Source organism: Propithecus coquereli, unplaced genomic scaffold, assembly GCF_000956105.1.
Source record: "Propithecus coquereli isolate 6110/MARCELLA unplaced genomic scaffold, Pcoq_1.0 Scaffold610, whole genome shotgun sequence".
NCBI classification, from domain to species: domain Eukaryota; kingdom Metazoa; phylum Chordata; class Mammalia; order Primates; family Indriidae; genus Propithecus; species Propithecus coquereli.
In genome coordinates, this window is record NW_012152064.1 from 70,920 (window position 1) to 94,905 (window position 23,986).

General features: G+C 37.2%; 1 protein-coding gene across 1 annotated transcript in view; it reads right to left on the bottom strand.

Annotated features, from left to right (window-relative positions):
* The window catches only part of LOC105822461 (pyrin and HIN domain-containing protein 1-like), a gene marked incomplete at its 3' end in the record, with an annotated part of 56,555 nt that extends 41,002 nt beyond the window's left edge, over positions 1-15,553 (bottom strand). The window contains exons 1-7 of the mRNA XM_012659444.1: positions 15,277-15,553; positions 14,181-14,326; positions 13,433-13,597; positions 10,493-10,915; positions 8,661-8,849; positions 7,617-7,784; positions 1,932-2,085 (exon numbers count right to left, since the gene is read on the bottom strand). Coding sequence (XP_012514898.1) covers positions 1,932-2,085; positions 7,617-7,784; positions 8,661-8,849; positions 10,493-10,915; positions 13,433-13,597; positions 14,181-14,326; positions 15,277-15,553 — 1,522 coding nt within the window. The remainder of the gene's footprint in view (positions 1-1,931; positions 2,086-7,616; positions 7,785-8,660; positions 8,850-10,492; positions 10,916-13,432; positions 13,598-14,180; positions 14,327-15,276) is intronic.
* Between the last annotated feature and the right edge of the window lie 8,433 nt (positions 15,554-23,986).

A 23,986-nucleotide genomic window follows, 5' to 3' on the forward strand; every position in this document is an offset into this window, starting at 1 on the left:
TCCAAAAAAGAAGAAATTTTTTGTTGCCTGGAACATGAACTTCCTTCTGTGTTCATAGGGTGTATTGAAGAATAAATGGAATGATGTACATTAAAACACAATTTTTGCTTCCAGCTTTACCCAGTAGATGCTCAATTAGCAGAAATATCACTATCGTCACTGTTATTTCACAGTCTATGCAAGGTTTGTATGTCTTCCCAGTCCACAGATGTATCATGATCATGTTGACCGTTTTGTGGAAATCCCAAATAAAATTATGGTGAATGGGAATAAAAATAATATCTTGCTTTTTCCCCATATAGTAATTTTTAACTAGCAATATCTCCATTTGTTTTGCAAACCATTCTGTGCTGTTTGTTTTAGGGGAGTCATGACAAAAGATATAAAAAATAAGAATAGTCTGCTTTTGGTTTTTGATACAAAAGTACAGAGAAATCATATTGTAAGCAATATTGTTGGGATAACTCAGATATATAAGAGCAAGGACTTCTTTCAGAGCTAGTGAATCATAGAAGAAGTGATCAGATATTTTCTAGGCCTCCTGCGAAGGTACTATATATCAAAGGAGAAATGAACGCGTGAGGTGGTTAAGTGTAGCAGACACAGGACCCTAGCTGGGATTCATGAGCTAAGGGTGATATAGGTGCAGCCAAATAACTCCTATGGCTGTAGAAATGGTCATGTTGCCTATTTAGAAAGATGGGACTTGCGAAAACTTCACATGCTCCCTTCTAAGCCAGAATGTAGGAGAAATAAGTTCCTTCCTAGAATGTTGTCTTTGGCTGTCCACTTATGTCTTTGAAGTAACAGAGAAAAATATGTCTGAGCTGTTAATGACTAGACATGAATTCCATTCCTGGTCACCGAAACCAAGTGGCTAAAAAGCAGAGACTGCTACTTTTGACTCTCAAATAAGATATATGGAATTTATAGAGGCAAATAGGATTCTTGGACCTATCAACACCAACAAACACATAAAGAAACTGAAAAACTACTACAAATTGCAAACCCCTGTATATAGGCATCCTGTCTTCAACTAGGACGTGTCGGGTGGTGGAGGAGGCTGCAGCCTGGGTCAGAGTGCAGCTTGGGCCTTGGGCCTTGAATCTAGATAAAAGACTGGTGATGAAATGCTCCCCTTGCCTTTCTCTCTAGCTTCTCCCCACTCACTCTAGATAACAGTCTCTGTGCCCTGGGCAGAGGTGAGCACACTGGTCACATCATGGCCAAACAAAGATAGACATGGATTTCATTTGAACAGAGAGATACACTCATTTGTGCACTGCTGTCTGCTTTTCCCCTGGACATGAAACCTGCAATTGGGACCTATTTTCTAGTAGGGTTGAAAAGCACTCGATTATTAGATTTTGATAAATATTATAAAGAAAATAAAGGGCTGTGTTCATGAAACATTGGCATGATATACTCTATTGCAGGAGGAGGGTTTCAATCAAGTTTTGTCTGAAGAAAGGATTTTGGTTGGCCCAGAAACATATAGGGCCAATGAAAAGATGAGAATAAAGGATTCTAAGCAAAGGAAGTACCATATGTTCAAAACACCTTATATGAGTAAGAGAAAGAATTTTGAACATCAACCCTAACTTATGGTCATTAGCTGTAGTGGAAAGTAGTGAAAGGAAACTGGAATGTAAGTTAAGAACATACATTTTATGTTGTATTCATCTCTCCTTGTCTGGAGGCCTCTCCTTACACTATATATTTGGACCAATGAAAGACAATAATCTTTTTGAAGACAGAAATGACTTCATGAATGCATACCTTGTGAATGCCGAAGGAGGTATTCCAGTGACATGTCCAATTACATACTGACAAATGATGAGAGGTGTAGTAAAATAACGAAATTACATTTAGTCAGAGATTAAAGGAGAATCTTTTCAAAACCCTGATCAACCCTTATGTTTGAGGGAGGCAAAAACAGTCGCAACAGGAAGGTGGTACCTCGTTTAAGAAACTGGTGTACGGTAATGCTGGATATAGCATGTAACCATAAGCACAGTGTACAGTTGGTGTGCTGCCTCTGACGCTTGATGATGATGTTTCTGCTCCTGGGACATCTTCTCCCTTCTGGAGTAATAAATTTGGGTGATTTAGTCTTTCATTTTATGATGGAAAGCAATAGTTTTGGGGGGCTGTTTTTATAAATGAATTGAATGTGATGCATTCTTTTTTTTTTCAAAATTCTTTTTTGTAGGATCTTTCCTCTGCTAATTTTCTGTGGATACTGGCATAAATTTAGTTTCCTTAACCATACAGATGACACATAGCACATACAGATAACGGTCAAACTGAGATGATTAAAATTACGTTGATCTTAGATTCTTGGCTCTACCTGTGTTGTAAAATGATGTGCAACAACATTGTCAAGCACATCCCTTGGGCTTATTTGTTGGTAGATGAGTTTCTCTTGTGATAAGCATAGAAATTCGTAGAATAAAGCCAGGCAAACTGAGGAACATTTACAAGCAATCCTTTCTCTTCAAATAAACAGCTTCCTGTCATGTGCTCTTCTGCCTCTAGTATACTCAGCTCTCCGTCTATTTGAGCAAAGTGATCTTTGTCTTGTAAGGGTTCTTTCATAGTAACAATATGAGGGACAATATGATGTACTGCTGGTTATATGAGGCAAACAGAAGAATTTTTTAGGATTCGTGGTCATAATCTCAGGGGTTCCAGATTCCACCTAGGGAATTTCTAGTAACTGGTTCTTTATGCCTCGTTTAACTGATATCAGGGAATGTCTATAATTGTTATATTTTCACTACTATTAATTGTAATAGTGAAAGCTCAGTTGTAAAATTTACATTTGATGTCAATTTGCCACAGTTTTCTCACTTCCAGCTTTCAGCAATCTAATTCCTTTGTACCACTTGTAATAAAAGTCGTGGGTGGGAGGGTCTGGAGGAGCCTGCTGCTGCACCCCAGCTCCCCGAGGAGAGCAGTCTCTGACCACTCTCCCGCATCTCCTACATTGGAGGCTGCAGACTTCAGGCCACTAAACAACGCCAAACCTGATAATGTCCATTCTGAAATACCTACACACACACACACACACATCTAAACATACTTCAGACAATTTAAAATCTGCTCTGTTATACTAGAAGGAACATTTTCCAAAACTGTGAACGTCAGTATTGTCATATGTGAAATGGGACAAACAGTATCATACTTACGGGGTTATAATGAAGAATAAGTTATATAATACACACAAATAATAAGTTTAGTAAATGCTCAACAGGCATAAATATAATTATTGCCCTTGTTAGTTCACGGTCTATTCAATGAAGGTTTGGATTTCTACCTGATCGACAGATTTTTAATGGCTTATGTTGTTTCTGTTGATGGATTCTCTGGATCAAGGTGAGGTGGAAATCACCTTCTTAAAAATATTTCTCTAAGTATGCCACACATAGTAATGCGATCTTATTGACAGGAGTGCCTTTTTTTGAGTTAGAAAATAAGCATTCATTTTGTTTGACATTTAATGCTACATAATTTGTAGCTGAGAAAACACTCACAATTTAAGAAAGAAAAGATTCCTAGCCTGCTTTTCTCTGAACCCATCCTCTACCCTCTTTAGCTTCATGGGTAAGGATAGTTCTGAATTCTCATGAACTCTTTCCTTTAAAATAGCTTTAGCACACAAGTCATTCATTCCTAAGCAATATGGCATTTAGTTTTTATTAGATTTAGAGTTTATGAAAATGTTATTATATTATTTAAAATTTACTGTGATTTGCTTCTTCCTACTACTATATGCCTAAGATGTATCTGTGATGCACCATTTGTATTTTATTTAATTTTAAGCCAGTATAATATTCCAAAAGTCATTTGCTCATTCACCTGTCATTGGGCATAGGTTCTTCCAAAATTTTGCTAGTGCATGTGATGCTATTGGGAATATTTTTATACTTTCTCCTTATATTCATAGGCACAATTGAAATTATAAGATTTGTATGATATGCATATATTAAGTTTTGAGATAATGCCAAATTGGTTTCTAAAGATTTGTACTTATTTGTATTTCCCTCAGCAGGGTTTCCCAGTGCATCACGTGATCATCAACATGGATGATGTGAGTAGTTTCACTTTTGTAATTTTGTGTTTACACATAGAACGATATTATGGCCCTATTAACACTCCCTGTTTACTTTTAAAGGTGACCCTCTTTTTGTGTTTTGAGTATTCATTTTTATTTTCTCTTTTGTAAAAATGCCTATTTTTTATTTTGTCATTCCTATTTGGTATGTAGGAATTCTACATATACTGTTCTTTTTTTTCTTTTTCAAAATCACTTAAAATATATACTTTCATCTTAGCAGGCGAATTTCGATGCTTGAAATAAAAAAAGGAAGAAAAAATAAAGAAATAAAATATTATGAGAAACAGAATAACATCAGAGAAAGGAAAACATAGGTGGTCAGAAGGTCATTAACTTAAGAAGATAAATCTTTGAATTTATGAGATGATGATTAATGCAGACAAACGAATGCATCAGTTACACAAAAGATTACCTACATCTATTTCTGTCATTATTTATCCTTCCCAGTTGTTTTCAGCACCAGTAAATTATTACATCACTTTAAACAAATCTTTGAGTGGCTAACAATTTAGAAATATAACTTGGGTTTTATTCCCACAGAGGGATGCCTCTCCTCCCATCACCCCTGGTCATTATTCATGCCATTCTAAATGCGGACATGTTAGAAGATATCGCAGAAAATAACAGTCTTCTGATTTTGAATCCAAAGTCATTATGTAACATGTCCTGTACAAAATCTTTTGAAGAACCCAAAATGAGTAAGGGAAAGGCCTTCCTTAGGAGATATTGAGTCATAGAGGGAGTGGTCAGCCCCACTTTATGGGCATATTATAGAGGTGGTGGGCAGCAAGGAATGGCTGCATGGCATGCTTAAGTGCATGAGGTCATGGAGACATTCGACTCTCCCTGGAATTCTTGTGTGGAACAGGGGATTTAAGTATAGCCAAATGATTCCTGTGGATACAGAAATGTCTGTGTCCCAAGTTTAGGTAGGTGGGAGCTGAAGGAACATCACACCTTCCCTTCCATTTCAGTTTATGTGAGAATGCATACTTGTCCTAGGGGCCATTTATGTTTCTGAAGTAGCAGAGAGAAAATGGATCTGAGCTGGTAATGATTAGGTATTGGCTTTATTCATGCTTTTCTTTCTGACAAGATGACAAAAACGCACTGCGGGCTAGCTGATCTTCTAGATAAAATCTGTAGATACTCCTGAGGGAAATATACAATACATATGAAACCTTTATCATGGACAAAATCTTTGCTAAATCCCGTGTTGAGTAGAGCAAGACTTGCCAGCTCCTCTAGTGAGTGATAAAGAAACTAGTCAGACAGACACCGTTTGCACAGTTGGTGGCTAGACACTCCAGAACAAACGGCTGCATGGCATGTTTAGGCTTAAGATCCTCCTGGCATTCCTGTGCTCCAGGGAGTTCAGGTATAAACTACACCTGTAGAAGGGATTGTGATTCATACTTTGGCAGGCAAGGCTTAGAAATTCTAACATAACCATTTCCAAGAAATATGAGTAAGAAAAGCATAGTAACCTGGAAATTTCCACTTAAGTCATTGAAGTGGCAGAGAGAATATGAATCTGAGGTTGCAACGACTGGGCAAGGGCTCCAGCCTTCGCCATTTGTGCCGAGATGACAAAAAGGTACAGGCTACTGATTCCATCCCTCAAATAAAACCTGTAAAAACTATCGAGGAAACTATGGTTTATTGAAACTAACAAACAACTGCAACAATAACAAAAAAAAAACAAAATTGAGATCCCTTGTACATAGGAAGCCTCTCTTCCAGGGTGTATATGTGGCAGGGGAGGTGTCTGCCTCTGAGTCGGAATGCAGCCTGAGGCTTGAGTGAGAAGCAATTACAGAAAGTATTGATTTAATTCTCTTGCTTTCCCTTTAAATTCCTGCCCTTTCACCTCAGATATGGGCTTCAGAGTCCTGAGTTCAGGGATCTTTCATGGGACAGGACAAGGTGATCTGGGACAGGGGTTGATGGCACAGCAGGAACTGACTTTGCCCCTTGTGCTCTGTTGCCTGGGGTAGAGAACCTACCATCTGAGCTTACGGTCTAGAAGGAAGAAAATCACTCCTTCATTCCAGTTGATTACGTGCTATAAGGAAAGTAAAGGCATCTGGGAAAGCACGTAAGGAAGACCTGCGAGAACACACAATGGGAGGGTCTAGTCTATTCTGAAAGGTGGGTACCAGTGAGGGCTTGCCACAGGGAGGGATATGGGCTGGCAGGTGTGCAGAGCTGGGTTAGGGAAGAGACTAGAGAAAGCGATCCCAGCAAAGGAAGTCATAACTATGTCAAAGCTCCTGATTTGGGAGAGAGCATGGATTGTTTAGAATAAAACCTGCAGTATGGTCATGAACAAAGAGACAGTGTGAAGGGAAACTGGAATAGAGATGATGAACACAATCTTGTATTCGTCTTTCCTCCTCTGGCTACAGCAAAACACATGCAGAACATGACATTATCGATTTGGAAATTTCTATAAATAAATTACTGACATTGGTATAACTATACTCCTAATCTAAAGCCACATATCATCATTAATGTTTCAAGTTTTAGAATTCAATGAGGCTGGATATGACTCCTGACTCTGACTCTAACTTTGAGAACTTGGAAAGATTTTTAAGCTCTGTGCACCTCAACCTTATTTTATATGAATTGGAGCAGAGAATATCATCCTCCTTAGTATTGTCAAGAATGAATTAGAGAAAGTACATAAGAAACAGATATTTTAGAACAAGTCCCTATTAAGTGCTCAAAAAGCAGAAATATAATATTGTCATTGCTGTTCCATGTTCTATGCTGGGGTTTGCTCTGGTGCAAACTTATTTCCTGTGCTGTGCTGACTCTGTTAAGGGGAACGCCCAGATGAAGCTGATATGAGAGACATCTTTTAAAATAAACTTTTCGATTCACTTCTGTGAAAGAAGTAGTTTAACCTTATTGACAAGAGGACCTGTAAAAGGAAAGGATGGGAGAGCTCATCAGATCTGGTAGTTCTGTCTCAGTGAGAATTTGCCAGAAGAAAAACTTTAGCTTGGCACATGAAATTTGAGGAAATTTGTGCCAATAATGAGATGAGGGGAGTGGATTCCCAACAAGGAAATAGCTTATGTGAAGATATGTAACACTGGAAGGAATTTGGAGGCTTGGAAATAAATTCAGAAGTATTATCTGTAAGCAAGGGGGAAAAGGGTGAAAGAAATTGGAATGCAGAGTGTTAATACACTCTATTCTTCATCTACACTTGTCTGACCTCTTCCCCTCCCCTTTCTTTACAGCTGCACCAACACGAGAGAATAACCCTCTCGAGGTCAGCAATCATTTCATGAATGCACACTTTTTAAATAGCAAAGGACTATGACCTGCTAAAATTTCAGTGTATGAATTTGATAAATGTATTAGTGATTTAATTTCATAAAGGGATGTACACAGCTAGGGCTGAGAGGAGAAGCTCTTTCAACATTCTGATGATTCCTGTAATTATAGTTGGGAGACATGTGGAATGGGACTGAGAAAATTGTACCTCAAGTAAGAAAGTGCTGAATGGGGCTGCTGGAGGCATCTGAGGAGTCTGGGGATGGCTCTGAGTCAGGGGTGCACCGGCCTCTGAATGTTTTGGAGCCTCGCTCTGTTCCTTGGAAGGTTTCGTGGTCTTCAAATCAGATTTTTTCTGGTTTGCTTTTGTCTTTACCTGAAATTATTCATTGTTCTGTTTAATTGTTTGCAATATTACATGAAACACAGCATCTTTTCATTTTTGAGAATATCATCCTTTATTAGGTTCTAATAGATGTTAGTTACCTCCAAACATAGCCTGTCTCTAATGTATTGCTGCAGGAAATAGCCAAAATATTTTTTGCTAACATGTAAAATGATAAGGCATTCTTCTGCATAAAATGTTTCAATATTTACTTACCGATTTTTTTTACAATGAAAATTCCATTTCTGTCTTTATGACAAAAGCCACCTCAGTAGAGTTTGCTTTTTATCTCTCTACCATCAATTTCCCACACCTTTCAACATATACCACAGTTGTACAGAACACATGCTTTCTTACAATTTTGATTTTTCGTATGTGATATTTTCTCTGCAAATGTCTGTCTTTACCTTGTTAAGAACAATAGTAAGTAGTGAATGTTGATTTCTCATAATGTACAAGGCACGGAGATAAGAAACATACATCCATAATCTCATGAATTATCAAAGCATCTGATGAGAAACATGTAAGCTACTTCCCCAATATCATGCAGCAAATCAGCCAGATGTAGATCAAGTCTATGCTACTCCAAATCCCTTGCGTTTTTTTTTATCACTGTGTGAAATTAGTACCCCCCCTCCTAATTTCTTCAAGTATTTTAGCATTTAGCACACGTTTCAAATCCTGTTGAAGCCTATAATGAATGCTATTCTCTTAAAATATTTTAATAAGTTTCTCTACTGAAATATGAGTACAAGGCATCATCTATTTTCTCATGTTTTCGGCTTGACTCTATGAGTTCAAAGGCACTTATACGGATTTTGCAAAACTGAGAGAAAATAATTTCCTCTTTGGAAAACTCATTCTCACCTGAATAAAACTATGTATTTCAGAAATCAGCTTTGATATCCCGTTATTTTTTCTCAGTCGAAAGCAGAATAGTTGAAGTTTATCTCCTTCTTCACAGGGAATATCGTGACATTTTCCTTTCCCCACTACTTCCATTTTTTCTTCATTATACTGAATTTCATAGATTGTGTTGTTCTTATTTACTGTTTTCTGGAACAGAAAATTAATATCCAATTCTTGAGAACACAGTCAATAACTATCATACATAAGAGAACATACCTTATGTATGATATAAGGTTAAAACAAGTTGCGGGACAGCAAGTGCTGGTACTATACAAATACACATGTGCCTTAGGCCAAGATTTCTCAGTGAGTTCTTCCTTATTGTCATATTCTAGGTATTTCTCTGACAGCTCTAGAACAGTGGGTTATTTTCCAAATTTCTACTGCTTTCACCTCCAGGACAGCTATGATTCCCAAAGCACCTTTATCCAGAGGAATCTGAAATCCTCGGGAGGCTTTTTTGACCACTTCCCCTATGCAAAAAGGATGGCCATCTGCTACATCTATGTATTCAGTAGCTTGTGAGAGATCTGTAATAAAATGGAAGGTTCTAGTAACTCCCTAATTACCTTTTCTACCTTCTCCATTTACTGAATCTTCTCCCCCTCCTGAGCTCAGGTCGTTGAGCTCAAACTTTCCACTTTCTTGTTCACCAAGGCTGTAACTCTTCAAATCTAGAATTGGGTTCGTAACAATAATCACTTTAAGAGTGTGGACAGAAAATAATGCATGGGATATATGGGTTTTTGCTAGAAAACAATTAAATATATTGTGTTGTGAGCTGTTGATCATATGAGAAATTACTTGAATCAATATCAGGTTACAGATTCTTTTTTTTTGGTCTGAATGTCTTATGGTAAACCACTCTGTGCTTTTTGTTTAATTGACATATCTAAATGGCAAGTTTAGATCACCTGAATTTCTAAGTATCACCTAAATTCAGACTTCTCAATTGTTCAATATCTTTTTGATGAATGAGTCTCATTTGGTTAGAACATCATCCTAACTTGTTGACTGCCTTTGTTTTCTAGGCATAATCAGGCGATTCATTACTTGCTCTGACTGTAAAAAACAGAACTCAAGTCTCAAAGGGCAATACTTCATCCAAAATGAAAATAGAATGATTATTGCTACAGCTGAGGTAATAATAAAAAATATATTTAGGCTGGGCTCAGTGGCTCATGCCTATAATCCTTGCACTCTGGGAGGCCAAGGCAGGAGAATCGCTTGAGCTCAGGAGTTGGAGATCAGCCTGAGCGAGAGCTGTTTCTCCTAAAAACAGAAAAAATGAGCTGGGCATTACGGCACTTGCCTGTAGTCCCAGTTACTGGGGAGGCTCAGGAGGATCGCTTGAGCCCATGAGTTTGAGGTTGTTGTGAGCTAGGCTGGGCAACAGAGCAAGACTTTGTTTAAAAACAAACAGAAAAACAAACAAACAAATAAATTTAGTAGAATATGTAGATAGATCTAGATCCCACGCCATCCTTAATCATTGTAGCTTAAAATAATACATAGTTCATTGCCTATGAAATCTCAAGGATTCTCAGTGAACATTTTCCTAAAAAGTGCAGGTAACATTTTGGGAAGGAAAACGTAGGAAGGAAAATATTAATAGTTTCCCTAATTCCCAGTCTTATCCTGAGAAAAGACTTTATCCACTTATCATCAGTGTTGAGAGAATCCTGGCTTCTAAAGTTCAGTGAATAGGCAAAACTGCATTTAGCACCACAAAAGGCTTTTAATTTCGGGTATTGGTGGAGCCATGAAACAAAAGAATTTTGAAGACTTACCTTACATAGTGTATATAATCCATATACAATAGTTCCAGAAGCTTGTCTTTGAAGAATATGAATCGGCAGGGTTTTCTTTGCTGTGTTTATGATGTTGTTTGGAACCTCAATCTTTTGGTCAGGACCAGCTTCAGATACAGAGGAGGCTTCATTCACCTCCAGGAGATGGTCATATTCAAAATAATCTGATATGGTAATGATTCTCTTTCTGGTGAATATTTTCTTCAAGTTGATGTTTAAAACCTTCATATGAAAGAACTGTTTCTCCGTAGCCACTGTAGCATGAAACATTTTTTTGGTCTCCTTTTCTGAGGACTCATATGCAAACGGATCTGCTGCATTCAGTACCATCACCACCATCGGGCCCTTTTGGAGATTAGGTTTTCTAGGGGTGACCTGAGACTTGGCCGGTGGTTTTGGGTTCTGTGTGCACAGGAAAACAAAGGAAAATTTTTGAGTGGGGAACACAGAACCACTACTCAGTGACCTCAGTCATAACCTGGAGCCCAACAACATTTACAGGTGTTTAGAGCTGTGGCCAGGATGGAGGGTCGCTGAACAGGGAAGAGAGGATGTGCTGAACTGTTATCATAGCCAGAGGATGTCATGGAGCAGATTGCATGTGTGAAAAGCAGGGAAGCTTTTTGTGAAACAATAATCCTTAAGAAGTAAAGCATAAGAGGAACATCAGAGCAGTGGATTCTGAGAGCATTACCATGAAGTACTTTTAAAGAAAGTTAAGGACAAAATAATAAATTGTAGTCTAACTCTTACCAGCTTAGAGCATGAGAGCACAACTATAAACAAATAAAATTAAATAGCACTGAAAATGGAAAACGGTGTCCACTGCAAACCACAGACATGAAGAGTTTTCAGTTATCACCAGTGTAGACAGGGCAATTTTGAGAGTGTAAGTCATATTCCTCTATCTAACATTCAGTCCTGTTACAGCAGGTGGGGACACGCATGGCCTAAAGCCTTCCTAATACCCTAACGTCAGTAGGTTCAGGGTAGTGACACTCTGGAGACTGCGACTTCCACCAGCGCAACATTTCTCTCAATGTTGGGTTCTAGGAGGAGCTCGCTGTCAGAAACCTGGGATCAGGGTGATTTGTCTTTAATATCCTTTCTCTGTAACATCCTGATCTCCTAAATTTGCAGCAGAACACTTTAAATGAAGAGGTGGTTTAGTCAACAAGAAGAACTGTGGGGGCCATGGGTGGGGCTCATCCACAATCCAGCAGGCTGTGGGATGCTCTGGCCTGGGACACCATACACAGTGATCACCTGTGGTGATTGGACTTTACTGGATGTGACTTCTCATGAACATGACCAGTTCAGCCTAATGCATGAAAGTCCTTTCCCCAATGCAAGTTAATCAATAACAGTAGACTCATACATGAGAATATTAATAACTACACTAATATGCAACCTTATAAGGAGTCATTTGAATACAAGGCATACATGAGAATACTAATAGTAACAGAAATATACAAACTTATAAGGAGTCACATGAATAGAGGACATACATGAAGGGAATTGTACAGCTACTCAGAGAGAAATAATGAGACAATATATTGTATGATACTATTTTCAGCATAATTGTGAATGTACTTCCATAGGAGAAAATAAGAGGGTATAGAAAAAAAATGTAGCATAATATGGATGGTCTAATTTCTGGTAATTTAAATTTAAATATTTTCTATTTGATTTTGTGGTTGTCTTCATTTTGCAATTCTTTTCTGAAATAATCTTGTGTTAAAATAAAAATCTATTGTAAGAAAAAGAAATAGAGCCTGTTTCAATTGTGGCTGATGTTTTTCGTTCATCACTTGTGGCCCATTGTAGACTATCCATTTGATTGTGTGTCATAGAAATATAAGTCACTCATTTTTGGAATAAAGCTCAATGGAATTTCAATTAGTTATTAGACTGTCCCTGATGTATGCATACAGGAAAGGCTGGCCTATCCAAACGTGAGAAGGGGATAACTTCAGAAGTATTATCAGAAATGTGTAATTATAAAGTGTAGTTCACTTCCTTTCATTTGTACATCTTGGTATGTGGTGTTCTTTCAGCTTTAGATTTTCCTAAACTCCTCAACTCCACCTGCCTGTTTTATCACTTCTTTTTGTTTTTACAACCCTTGGGCCTCACAATAGATACCATGTCTCTTTGGGTCAGATGATCCTTATTTGTTCTTTCATTAGCTGTTCTGATTCATATCTTAGGACTTAGTTTTCACTTTTTCATTGAGTAATGTATTTACTGAGAGCTTCCTATGAGGGAGACACTGATCTAGGCTTTGGGATACACTGGTCCACAGACCGACAAAGTAGCCCTAATCTTGGAACTCAGAGTAAGTGGGAAATATAAACATTTCTTAATTTCAGTTGTCAGAAATAGTAGAAAAGAAAGAAGGAAGTTTCTACCACAGAGAGCATCATGACGGTTTCACCAAGGTCACTGTGGTCTAAGTGAGCATTTCCTGAGAACAAGAGATCAGTGTTTGGGATCTAGAGGGTGAGTAGAGTTGGCCAGGTAAGAGTCTTCCAGGTGAAAGTAACATGGCATGTGAAAATCCTGAAGTAGAAAGGAGCATGGTGTTGGTCAAAAAAACTTGAACAAATTGGTGAGCGAGGGAAGAGCTGTGGAAGGGATGGGAGCAGTGGACAGTGACCTAACTGTTGTACCCCTCTGTACTGTTACGGACCCTACACCATAGGGGACAACTCAGCATAGAAAACTTTCTGCACCGAGACATAATGTCAGGTTCATCAATATCCCTTTGGAAGCAAAAGCTTAAAACGTAGTGAATTCTCAATACATACATTTGATTAACTTGTTAATTATTGATGCCATTTTAAAGTAGAAGCTGAAATCAGATTTTTGCGCTTTTAGTAGAAGAAATTGAAGCAAAGGGGACCAGGAAGAGCATACCTCAGCTAGGGAAGCGTTGAATGGAGCCGATGAGGTCTGGGGTGGTGGGGGTTGGCACATGGCTGTGGACGTGTCGGCTCCTGCAGGACAGGGAGGCTGAGTCTGCTTCTCCGACACCTTACTCCTTTTGGTCCCATCCTTTTCTTTGGCTGTGTTTTTTCTTTTCTGAAAGTAGTTTGATTTTCCTGTTATTCAATTTCTGTGTCAAACGAAGTAGGGCACTTTTTCATTCTGGGAAGCAGGCTTATTATACCTATCGATGTGTTTCATGGCAACTTGACGGGGTTCTGTCCCTCCCGGCCAGTTGTAAGAGGTGGACATATATGGTTTCTTTAAACAAAGGAAGCAGAGACAGATATACAAATCATTTCATTTCTCTAATTACCTCTGTTCATGAATGTGCCGACTTGGAAGTAGAAAAACTAGGGTTTTATAAAATCGGGTAAAGCATTTACCTATCTGATTCTCAAGTTAACACTCCTCTACTGGAGACGAAGATACATTTAGGATATATATATATATGTATATATTTATATATTTTTTTATATTTACATTTACATTATGTTTACTAAAGTTTTGGCATGCTATCTTGCACAAAGAAGATTATCAATTATTGGGCGTTTTGCTGAATCTTAAACTTGATGGGAAACTCATGAAGCCATCGCTGTTTGATGGAGAGCTTGAGTGGAAGTGCTTAGCAGAGTTTCCTCCGTGGGACTTGAAACCTGTTCCCCTTCCTCAATCTTACCTGAGGTCCAGGAGTCACCTTTGCTCCTTCATGTGTGAAAACTTTGCTTGTGGAAGGGGCAGGTGTAGAAGGACTGTCTTCTTTCTGCTTGCTCTTTTTTGAGGGGGTTGTTCCTTTTTCTGGTGTGGATTTAACTTTTTTTGCAACTATTGCAGAAAGAAAAGGACATGTAAATCCAGAGCTGATGGTCTCAGAGAGCTGAAGCAGTTTCTATACTAATCCCTCCCAGCTCCTGCTGGAGGCTCAGGTTTACTCCACTGCATTAGCCACCCTGGCCTAAAGGTGACCAGCAGTCACAGCACAGGTACAAGCACTGTCTCATGCTCCCCAGCGCTTCCTGTGCACCACCCACCCCCACATCTCGTGCACTGAGCACATCATCCTTCTTGTCCTCTGAACTCTATTTGATTAGTCAAGACCTTTCCCCATCCTATTCTCCTATCATTTCCTTTTAAAAATTCAAGGTGCTCATGATGCTGACCACTTGGTTGTGTTCTGCAGATAATCTATTCAAATTACAGAAACCAGTGAATGGAAATGTGGTACAGGTTTGTGAGGGGAGATATGGTGATTTTAGACTTTGACTTTTTAAAATATGTATATATATGTATACATATATATATTACTTTTTTAAATTCAGTGACTTTACAACAGGAAAGTTTTTGATATTTCTTAGAGGTAGAGTTACATTTAAGTACTACCTCTTTTTTATTATAAGGGGTGATGATGGGTTAAATAGTCTCAATGAAGCAGATATGTTTTTGGTTAAATGTACATATTTCCAATATACACTGCAAATTTTAAAATTTTATTTTGTCATTACCTGGTCTTTCTAATGTATGGAAGTCTCAGTCTCTCATCAACTCCCTCTCACTTTTGATTTTTCAAAATACACCCTCCAAAATACAACAATCTACACTAGAATTGGAATGCTCTAAGTTGTTAACTTGTTGGCATGTGAGGCACCAACACTGCCAAGGCTACAATCACAAATTGTGATAGGGATGTATCCACTGTGTCCAAGGTGAGGTTCTAGTCCAGGCTGAGAAGGGTTGGGGAGAGTGGCAGGGAGGTGGTGTTCCCTGTTTCCTGTTACCTTTTGACTTTTCCTCTTTAAGAGTTTTAACAAGTCCTTGGAATGCTGGTATATCTTTGCAGAGGTGTATAAGTTTGTCCACACCGGCATCACGTGGGAACTTTTTTACCATCAAGTTAGCAATCTTAACTTCGTCATACTCTTCTTGCATTTTTTCATTCAGCTTTAAAGTATCGGACAGTAAGAACTTAATCCTTTTAAACTGTTCAACGTTGATTTCATCTAATACTTTAAGTAGAATAATCTTCCCGCGTTGATTTCTCATCTCTAAAGACATGGGTGAGCATACAAGAGAAAAATGGCATATAATGTTACACATGTATACAGACAATTTAAATGACTGCTTATGCCTCCCTGAGTGAGGAGCCCATATGAAACTGTTTTCCATGGATGTGTGTGACAAAAAGGGATTTAATGACCAGATACGTCACTGTGGACATTGGGTCGTGAGCTGCCACATTAGGGATGTGCATGAAATTCATCCTGTTTAATGAGTGAGGATGGTTGAGTTGAGTCGAGGTGTGTGTAGTGGAAGGAGGTCTTGAAACACGGAATTGCTAGACTTAAGTGTATGGGCTGTGCAGTGCCAGAGTTTCTGGTTCCTCATTCCATCCTTCGTTGGAGCTGGAGCCCATCACCCAGTGTCTGCCTGTTGGTTACTGACTCTTCCCACTCCCACTGTGACTAAACTGGTTTCTGTTTAAATGGTCTGCAGCCTCCTACTTTATAAGAATATCCTTCTGAGTTCTAAGCTGGGGTCTTAATCTGAGTCCCCTTGTCTCTTGGACAGTCAGCTCTCATTAGCACCCTGTCTCCCTTGGTCTGGGACTGTCTTCTGTGCCTTCCATGCCCTTAATACCACCACTTTGCTGAACATCTTCATGCTTCCTCATATAGGGACACAGCACTTACTGGCTGGAATTATTTCATTAGCTGTTTAATATTTTTTTAGGCTTGATTTATCTAATTTGTTCTTTTCACAGAGCCAGTTGTCTCTCTATAAGCCACGTTTTTATCCCACTGAAATCCTTCCGTATTTCCCCATGTTCATTTCAAAATTTTTTTTACTCCTAAAATGTCTCAGAAGACCTTGAATGTCTGCATCTTTTTTACTTCTGGTACTTTTGTATTTCTTATATCCTACGCTTTGTAAATGTACAACGCACTTTGCATTTTCATGCTTCGTGATGTGGCTAATTCCTTTCTCACTGTCTGGAAAGCCATTCTTACATTCCTTTCTCTGACCACCTCCCGTACAACCTTTCAGTCTCACCGGAGGCTTTGTCTTCTGCAAGCTTCACCCAGAGTCCTAACATAGACCAGGTCCCACATGGACTCATTGGACGTACTTAGCACTTTGTGCACTTCCTTGACAAAACTCAGTGCATGGTATGGATTCCAATTTCCTTTTTAAAATCACAAATATTTTTAGTTTAAGAGTCATGTCTTTGTGTACCTTTTGTATAATTGGGGTATTTTATTAATAATTCTTGGCATTGTTATTTGCTTCCTCTTGAGAGAACATGAGCATCCTCAGATTGAAAAGGCTCATAGAATGAAGAGAGAATCCATACAAAGACATATTATAGTGAAACTGAAGAATGTTAGATACAAAATGACTACTCTAGAAGCCTCCAGAAATGGAGAATAGATCACCCACAAAGATTCAAGAATCGGATTGAAACTGATTCTTCCTAATAAAACTGCCAACAGCAGGACAATGGAGTAATTTTTATATAATGCTGATTCAAAATCCCTTGTCTATTGCAAAACCACCAAAATTTAAAAATGGTAAGTTTTGATTTTTTTGTCACTATGAGAACACAAATTATTTGCAAATTAGAAAATGTGATGTGGCAGAAGGCTATATATAATATTTATTTCTTTCACTTAAATATCAAAGTTCATATGTTTTGTTGTGAAATATTAGTGCTTTTGATTTTAGAAAAATAAATCAAATACCAGTGGAGTTTCCAGTAATACAGTATTTAGAATATAAGCATTAAATAGCTTTTCTGAATGCTCCAAATTCTGAATTTCAAAAAATGTCTAATCCCACAGGTATAGAAAAGGTGTTATCCACTTGTTTTAAGGAAAAAGTAATTTCGAAACTAGAATTTTAATCTACACAAAATGACATTCAAACATCTTCTCTGATACTGAAGGCCCAGGTATTTTTGCAAGAGAAAGACTAACATGAACACATATATTGGAAGTAATATTCAGCAAGAAAACAATAAATAAAATTAATAAATAATGCAGACCAAAAGATAAGTAAGTGGGAAAAACAAACTTGATTATGTATGCCTATGTCTTAAAAAGAAAAGCCCGATCAGAGAGAAGAGAAACAGAAAGTATGCTAACATGGTGGAAGGAGGAAGGAAAAAGAATATGACAATTTACTAATGAATTTGTCTTAGAGGGTGAGATAGAGGTATAAATTAAAAAAAGCAAGACAAGCAGGAGACTATAGAAGTGCCATAAATTGAATATAGCAGATAGATAATATCAGTACCTACTTAAAAGACCTAACCAGGTACATGAAAACTTTCATCAAATTTGATTTAAGAAATCCACATATATGTTGTTAGCAAACAAGTACTTAAAGGTGAAGAAATTTTTAAAAAATCTTGCAAAGAGTAACTGAACGAAAGCCAGTTTATCTATGTTAGTATAACACTAAATAGATTTTGAGAAAAAAAGTAATTTGAGATACCAAATAATGATAAAAGGTTCAATTCATAGGAAAATACATGTTTTAATTATGAATTTATCTAATAATGATAAATATATGTTATTTGTTATTATCTTATAGTCCTTCATGTCCTATAATTAGTATTAGTCCTATAATTAGTATTATATATTTCTCTCCATATCACACAGACATGCACACACACCCCTACACACATGTATATTTATATATGTGTGTACATGTTTGTATACATGTACACATGATTCAAATACATATAATATTCATTATATATATGTATGTGTGAGTATATCTATTATATACTATATATGAATTTGAGAGAATGACAAAGTAACACCATTTTATGATAGGACAACAGTACGTATATCTCTCAATTACTAAATGAACAAGAAAAAGATGGTAAAGATATAAAAAATTGAGCAGCATGATTAATAAATTAACAAGATTTATCTAACATTTATACAATTCGGAAATCAACGTTTAAAATATCACATTCTATTCAAGCACACATATAACAAATATTGTACAAAGGTATATAAAGTCTTTTAAAAATTCCAAAAGTTTGCAGTTGAGATTTTTCTTGGTTGAACCCCCTACCTTGCCAAAAGACAAAAAAAGTAACTAACTTTCAAGAAGGCATAAACTAATAAGAAATGACAGAAATATTGTCTTGAACACTTGTGGTAGAAGGGAGCTAAAGTAAATTAAACATACTTATGAAAATATTAACATACCATTTATTGGACTATCTGTGCTTGGGAAACAGAAATTTTCTACTCTGAGTGTTCATTGGTTCTCATGTTTTGTAAAATTGGAATAATACCATAAGATACAGCTTTATGTTCAGATGTGATTTTTACTTAATATTATTTCATGATATTGTTCACACCACTATCTTGCCTTTTACCCAGGCCCCACCACAGCCACTGAGTTCCTGAGCACCCTCCAGCAAAGACAACCAAAGCCTTTTTCCAAATTACAACTTATGTTAATAGACACTCAGAAAATTAACTTTAAAATCTGCAATAGTCAAAATGCATTTCCACTTTTTCAGCCCTCAGTTGTGATGGAATTGAAAAATATCTACTATCTTTCTAAGTAAATGAAGGATTAGAATCAAGCAACTGCAGTTTTCATTTTCCTGAGTACAGCTGACATCGGCCCTACTCCCCTCCCCCCATAGCTGGAAGAACCAATCCTGATATTCTCCTTGTGATCTAGTGGATTTCAAGGAAGAACCCAGATCTTCTCTACAAGAAATACCCACAGAACTCACCTCACTGGAAATTTCAACAGTAATCTAGATTTTGAAGTCTTCAGAAATGCAGGAATCAATGCTTGTTTTGAATAGAGAGCTAAATCAGTAAAGCTCTCAGAAACTGAGCTGCAGGATGTTACAATCTCCTGAAATGCTAAGAAAATGAAGTATTTCTAAAGACAACAAGGGAAAAAAAGGCCCTGGTTAGAGTCACTTGATAACTTGACTAGTGCTGGCTGTCTCATATTGTGCAATGGCTCCAGGCAGAGAGGAGTTGTGAAACAGTGTTGAGACTCCTCCCCTCAATGTTTTTAGCTTTCGATTCTGATTTTTTTCGTCAGGGAAAATGACCAGCTTCCTTCCTGTAATAAATTATCTTTACCAAAATAAAAAGAGGGAGAGCAAAGAGGGGAGTGCATGATTAGAAATGACTTAATGGGTACAATATACATTATTTGGGTGATAGGTACAATAAAAGCCCTGAATTCACCACTATGCAACCTATCCATGTGAAAAAAATACACGTATCATTCATTAATTTGTATAAAAAATAATTTTTTTTACAAATGTCAATAGCTGAAAGAATTTCCTACATTAGAACTTTCTTATAGAGCAGTCTCACACGTGGGTCATTAGAGACTTATATTCCCTTGAATGAGGCTCAAACGTAAGAGAAACAAAACGAGCCACCCAGCCAGGTCTCCCTCCTTTCCTTCACAGTGAATGGAGAGGCCGGAGGAGATCTCGGTAGAAGCATCTACTGCTACCGGTACTTGACTGCATCTCCTGGATGGGGGAATGTCTGCTATGAAATCACTATTGATTTAAATACTACCTGAAACATTCACCCAGTTATTAGTTGACAAACCCGGGACTTGCCAGATCAGAAAATCATTATGAGCATGTAAATCCTTCCTCCAATATATGTAAGGGAGTTTGATACTAACTGTCCCCTTGCCTATGACTAGGCAACTTTACCTCAATGATTAAATTCCTGATCGCTCTTGCTTTCTGCATTACTAATGGATAAAAATATGTGGATAGTAGGCTCATATCATGAAAACATTGAAGCTTGGAAATTTCTGGAAGTGTACTGATTTTCTAGCAGGGTAAGGAGCCTGATAAACACTTCGATTAGCAGTGTTTTTTTTCTTGTAAGGATACTGAGCGCCCTTCAGCGTACTGCAACTCCCAGATGTCAAATAAATGGCACCAGCCAGCAGATAGTGTTGTGTTAACCCACCATCTGAAATGCAAACAGGATGTGGCCATGACTGAACAAAGGGGCCCAAAGACATCTGCAGGTGAGAAAACAGAATTTCTACTTTTTTTCTCTTTTTGGCTTCTTAGTTGAGACACTCTTTTAAAAACAAGTCTAATTAACCAAAGAAAAACATGCAAATGTGTATTAATGCCTGCTGTACTCATTACATGGAAGAGGCCTTAGTTTAAAAGTATTAACATTTCTCTCTCCAGGCAGTCACTTAGTGGCCTTGTTCAAATAGTATTCAACAAAGAGCCAGAAATCCATGTAGTGACAAGACAAAGGAGAGAGCAATATCAATATCTTCTAAAAGGTGGGAAAATGTGAGGAAACAGTAAAGTCTGTTCCCAGATTCCTCGGGTGCCTGGTGCTGCCTTCTCTGGGCTGATGAGCCAGTGCTGTCCCTAGTAAGGATGGCTTTATGTCCTGCATCATGAAAGCAGAGGCTGAGGCAGAGTGTCCCTCTGTGTTTTCAGTGTCTTTAACTTAAAAATGCTCAATGTTTTGGGGAGAAATATTTTGGTTTCCTTCACAGACAACACAGACAAATGATGTGAGGCCACACACGGAGCAGAATAAAGCTGATTGCCTCATTGTAAAGTAGAGTCACGGCAGAAGAGTTGAAGTCTGCATGTGAAACCTTATGAATATCTTTTCCAAAGCAGGAGTAAGTCAAGAACAAGCAAGGAGGATCTTTGGAGTGATGGTCACCAGCGTTTTTGGATATTCATAGTTTCCTTTTACAGGCTTTAGGTTGCTGTTAATAAGAATGTACCGAGGTGGTCTTAAGGTACTTGGCAGGAGGGTATTAGGGAGGTTAGAGAGGAACCAATCCAGAGGTCAGAGGGTGGGGACATATGGCAGGAATGACTGTGTTTCAGGACATTTTTCTGCCTCTTTACCTGTAATCTTTTCATGTGTGGTAATGTCCTCAGTTGGGACTTTAGCATACAACACACAAATTGCTATGACCAATAAAGACAATTCAAAAAAATGCTCCATAATCCATATTGTGCAGATGAAATTTTAATAGATGAAGCAAAGAAATGCTAAAAAAAAATGGGCATTTTTCCTGACTCTGAGGTAGTGGCCAATTACTCATTTGTGCTATCACACAGAAAGCTCACTAATAGAACATTCAGGAACACCTAACATGAGGAAAAATGTGCGGATAAGTCTATATGACTCTTTAACATCTGAAGTACTAATTCCCAGTGTCATTCAAGGTCCCTGGGAAAATTTCCCACCATAGTGATGTCCTATCCAAGATATTGGCAAATTACTGTCTATGGGAACAATGCTAACAAACCCACCGTCCGCTTTTGTAAATAGAGTTTTATTGAGACACAGCTATATTTACTCACTTATGCACTGTCTATATCTGTGCTATGGTGCATCGGTGGAGTTGACAAGCTGCAGCTGAGTTCATCTGGCTGCAGAGCCTGAAGATTTTACTATATGGCTCTTCATAGAAAACTTTTGTCAACCAGTACCCAGCCGTCCGTCCAGGAGACAGCAGAAAGATTCGAAGGAGAAAAGCAAGAGTAGTAGAAGAGCAATCACATCAAGAAACCATAGTCAGAGCTTTTAAAGTCCATTGTAGGCCCATGGATAAAGGCTTTTGAGAAGGTTTGTGGTCTCTGAGAGGAAAATGTAAATGGAGAGTGTTAAAGTCCTTCACCAACTGATTATCCATAAAGGTAAGAATGAAACCTAATTAGTACGGGAGCTTCAGTTGGCAAAATTGATTTACACATTTATAGAGTCATTAGCCGCTTGCACAAGGAAATAGGTGTTTCCTGCTCAAGAAACAGGAAAGGGTGATTGCATTTTAAATGTTAAACCAATCTTATATCCTTGAAATAAAATATACTTTTTCATAATGCATTAGCATTTATTTACATATTGATAGGTTTATTTTTAAATTATTTAAAAATGTTTTCACATTTATTTCTGTGAGGGAATTGTTCTTTATTCATTTTGTGTAATATCTTTATTTAATTTTTGTATCAACTGTTGACTGCATTTCTCATAGAGTATGTTTAGGATTGTTAATATTTTCTCTTCAGATATCTGATAGAATTTATCAAGTATCTATTCCCAAAACTTTCATTATGGAAAGATTTTTGGTTATGAATTCATTTTCTTTAATAGATATAGGCATATTCAGATGTTTTATTTTTTTATGAGACAGTTTTGGTAAGTTGTGCATTACAGGAATTTCATCCATTATGTCTAAGTAACTAAATTTCCTGTCATAACATTGCTCACAATATTCTTTTATTATCCTTTTAATATATGTATTATCTGTAGTGTCTTTTTTTACATTCCTGTTATTGGTCATTTATATTATCTTTTCTCATTTTTCTTGATTAGTCTTGGTAGCATAAAAAATATTTTTTGTAGACTAAATTTTTTTTTTAGTAGACCAAATAATTTTAAAAATTAATCAGAGACTGAAATTCTCAGGTGCAGGAAGCTCAGATAACATCAGGCATGATAAATATTAAAGGATCATATCTGAGCACATCATATGCAAAGTGCAGGAAAAAAAGAAAAAGGGAAATCTTGTTAGGAGTCAGAGAAAAGTAAAACACTTTATTATACAGAAATGATTTCAAGAATTACTATGGACTTCCTGTTGGAAACATTGCAAGCAGGAAGAAGATGAAGAGGGTAGAGTGAAATATTTAAAAGATTGAAAGAAAAGATATACCAGCCCAGAATTCTGAGTCCAGAAGAATTACCATTGAAAAGTGAAGGAGAAATAAAGATGTTTCAGACATGAAAAAACTATGAATTTGTTGTCACCAGGCAAGCCCTGCAAGACATGTTAAATCTTTGGGGAAAGGAAAAGTGAATTAGGTTAGAAATTTAGATCTACATGGAGAAAAGAAGAGCATCAGAGAAGGCATAGATGAAGATAAATTTCAAAAAGTTTTCATATTATTAATTGATTTAAAAGATAACTGTTTCATTAAAGTAATAATAGGAACAATGTGTTCAATAGTTAAAACATACAGATTAATGATACAAGTGATGCAAATGTCATATGGAAAGAGATGAAAAAATTGGGAATTCTCGGTTAGAAGGTACCTGTATTATATGTGAAGCAATACAGTCTTGTTTGAAGGTAGATTTAGATAACTTAAAATATATTTTGGAAACATTCAGGCAACTATTAAAACATTTAATAAGAAGTATAGTTCATATGCTAAGAGAGGAAAGAAAAAGAAATCATGAAATCATCAGTTAAAACTATAAAAGGCAGAAAAAGAGGGGACAAAGAAACAAAGAACAAATGCAACAAATAGAAGACAGTTATGAAAATGGTAGATGTTAATTTAAACTATATCAATAACCATGGAAGAGCCCTGATTTGTAGCATTTGCCAATTGCAATGGTGTAAATATCACCACTTCTGTTGATTTTATGTCAAATGTTAAACAACCAGCTAGAAAAATTACTGAATATTTAA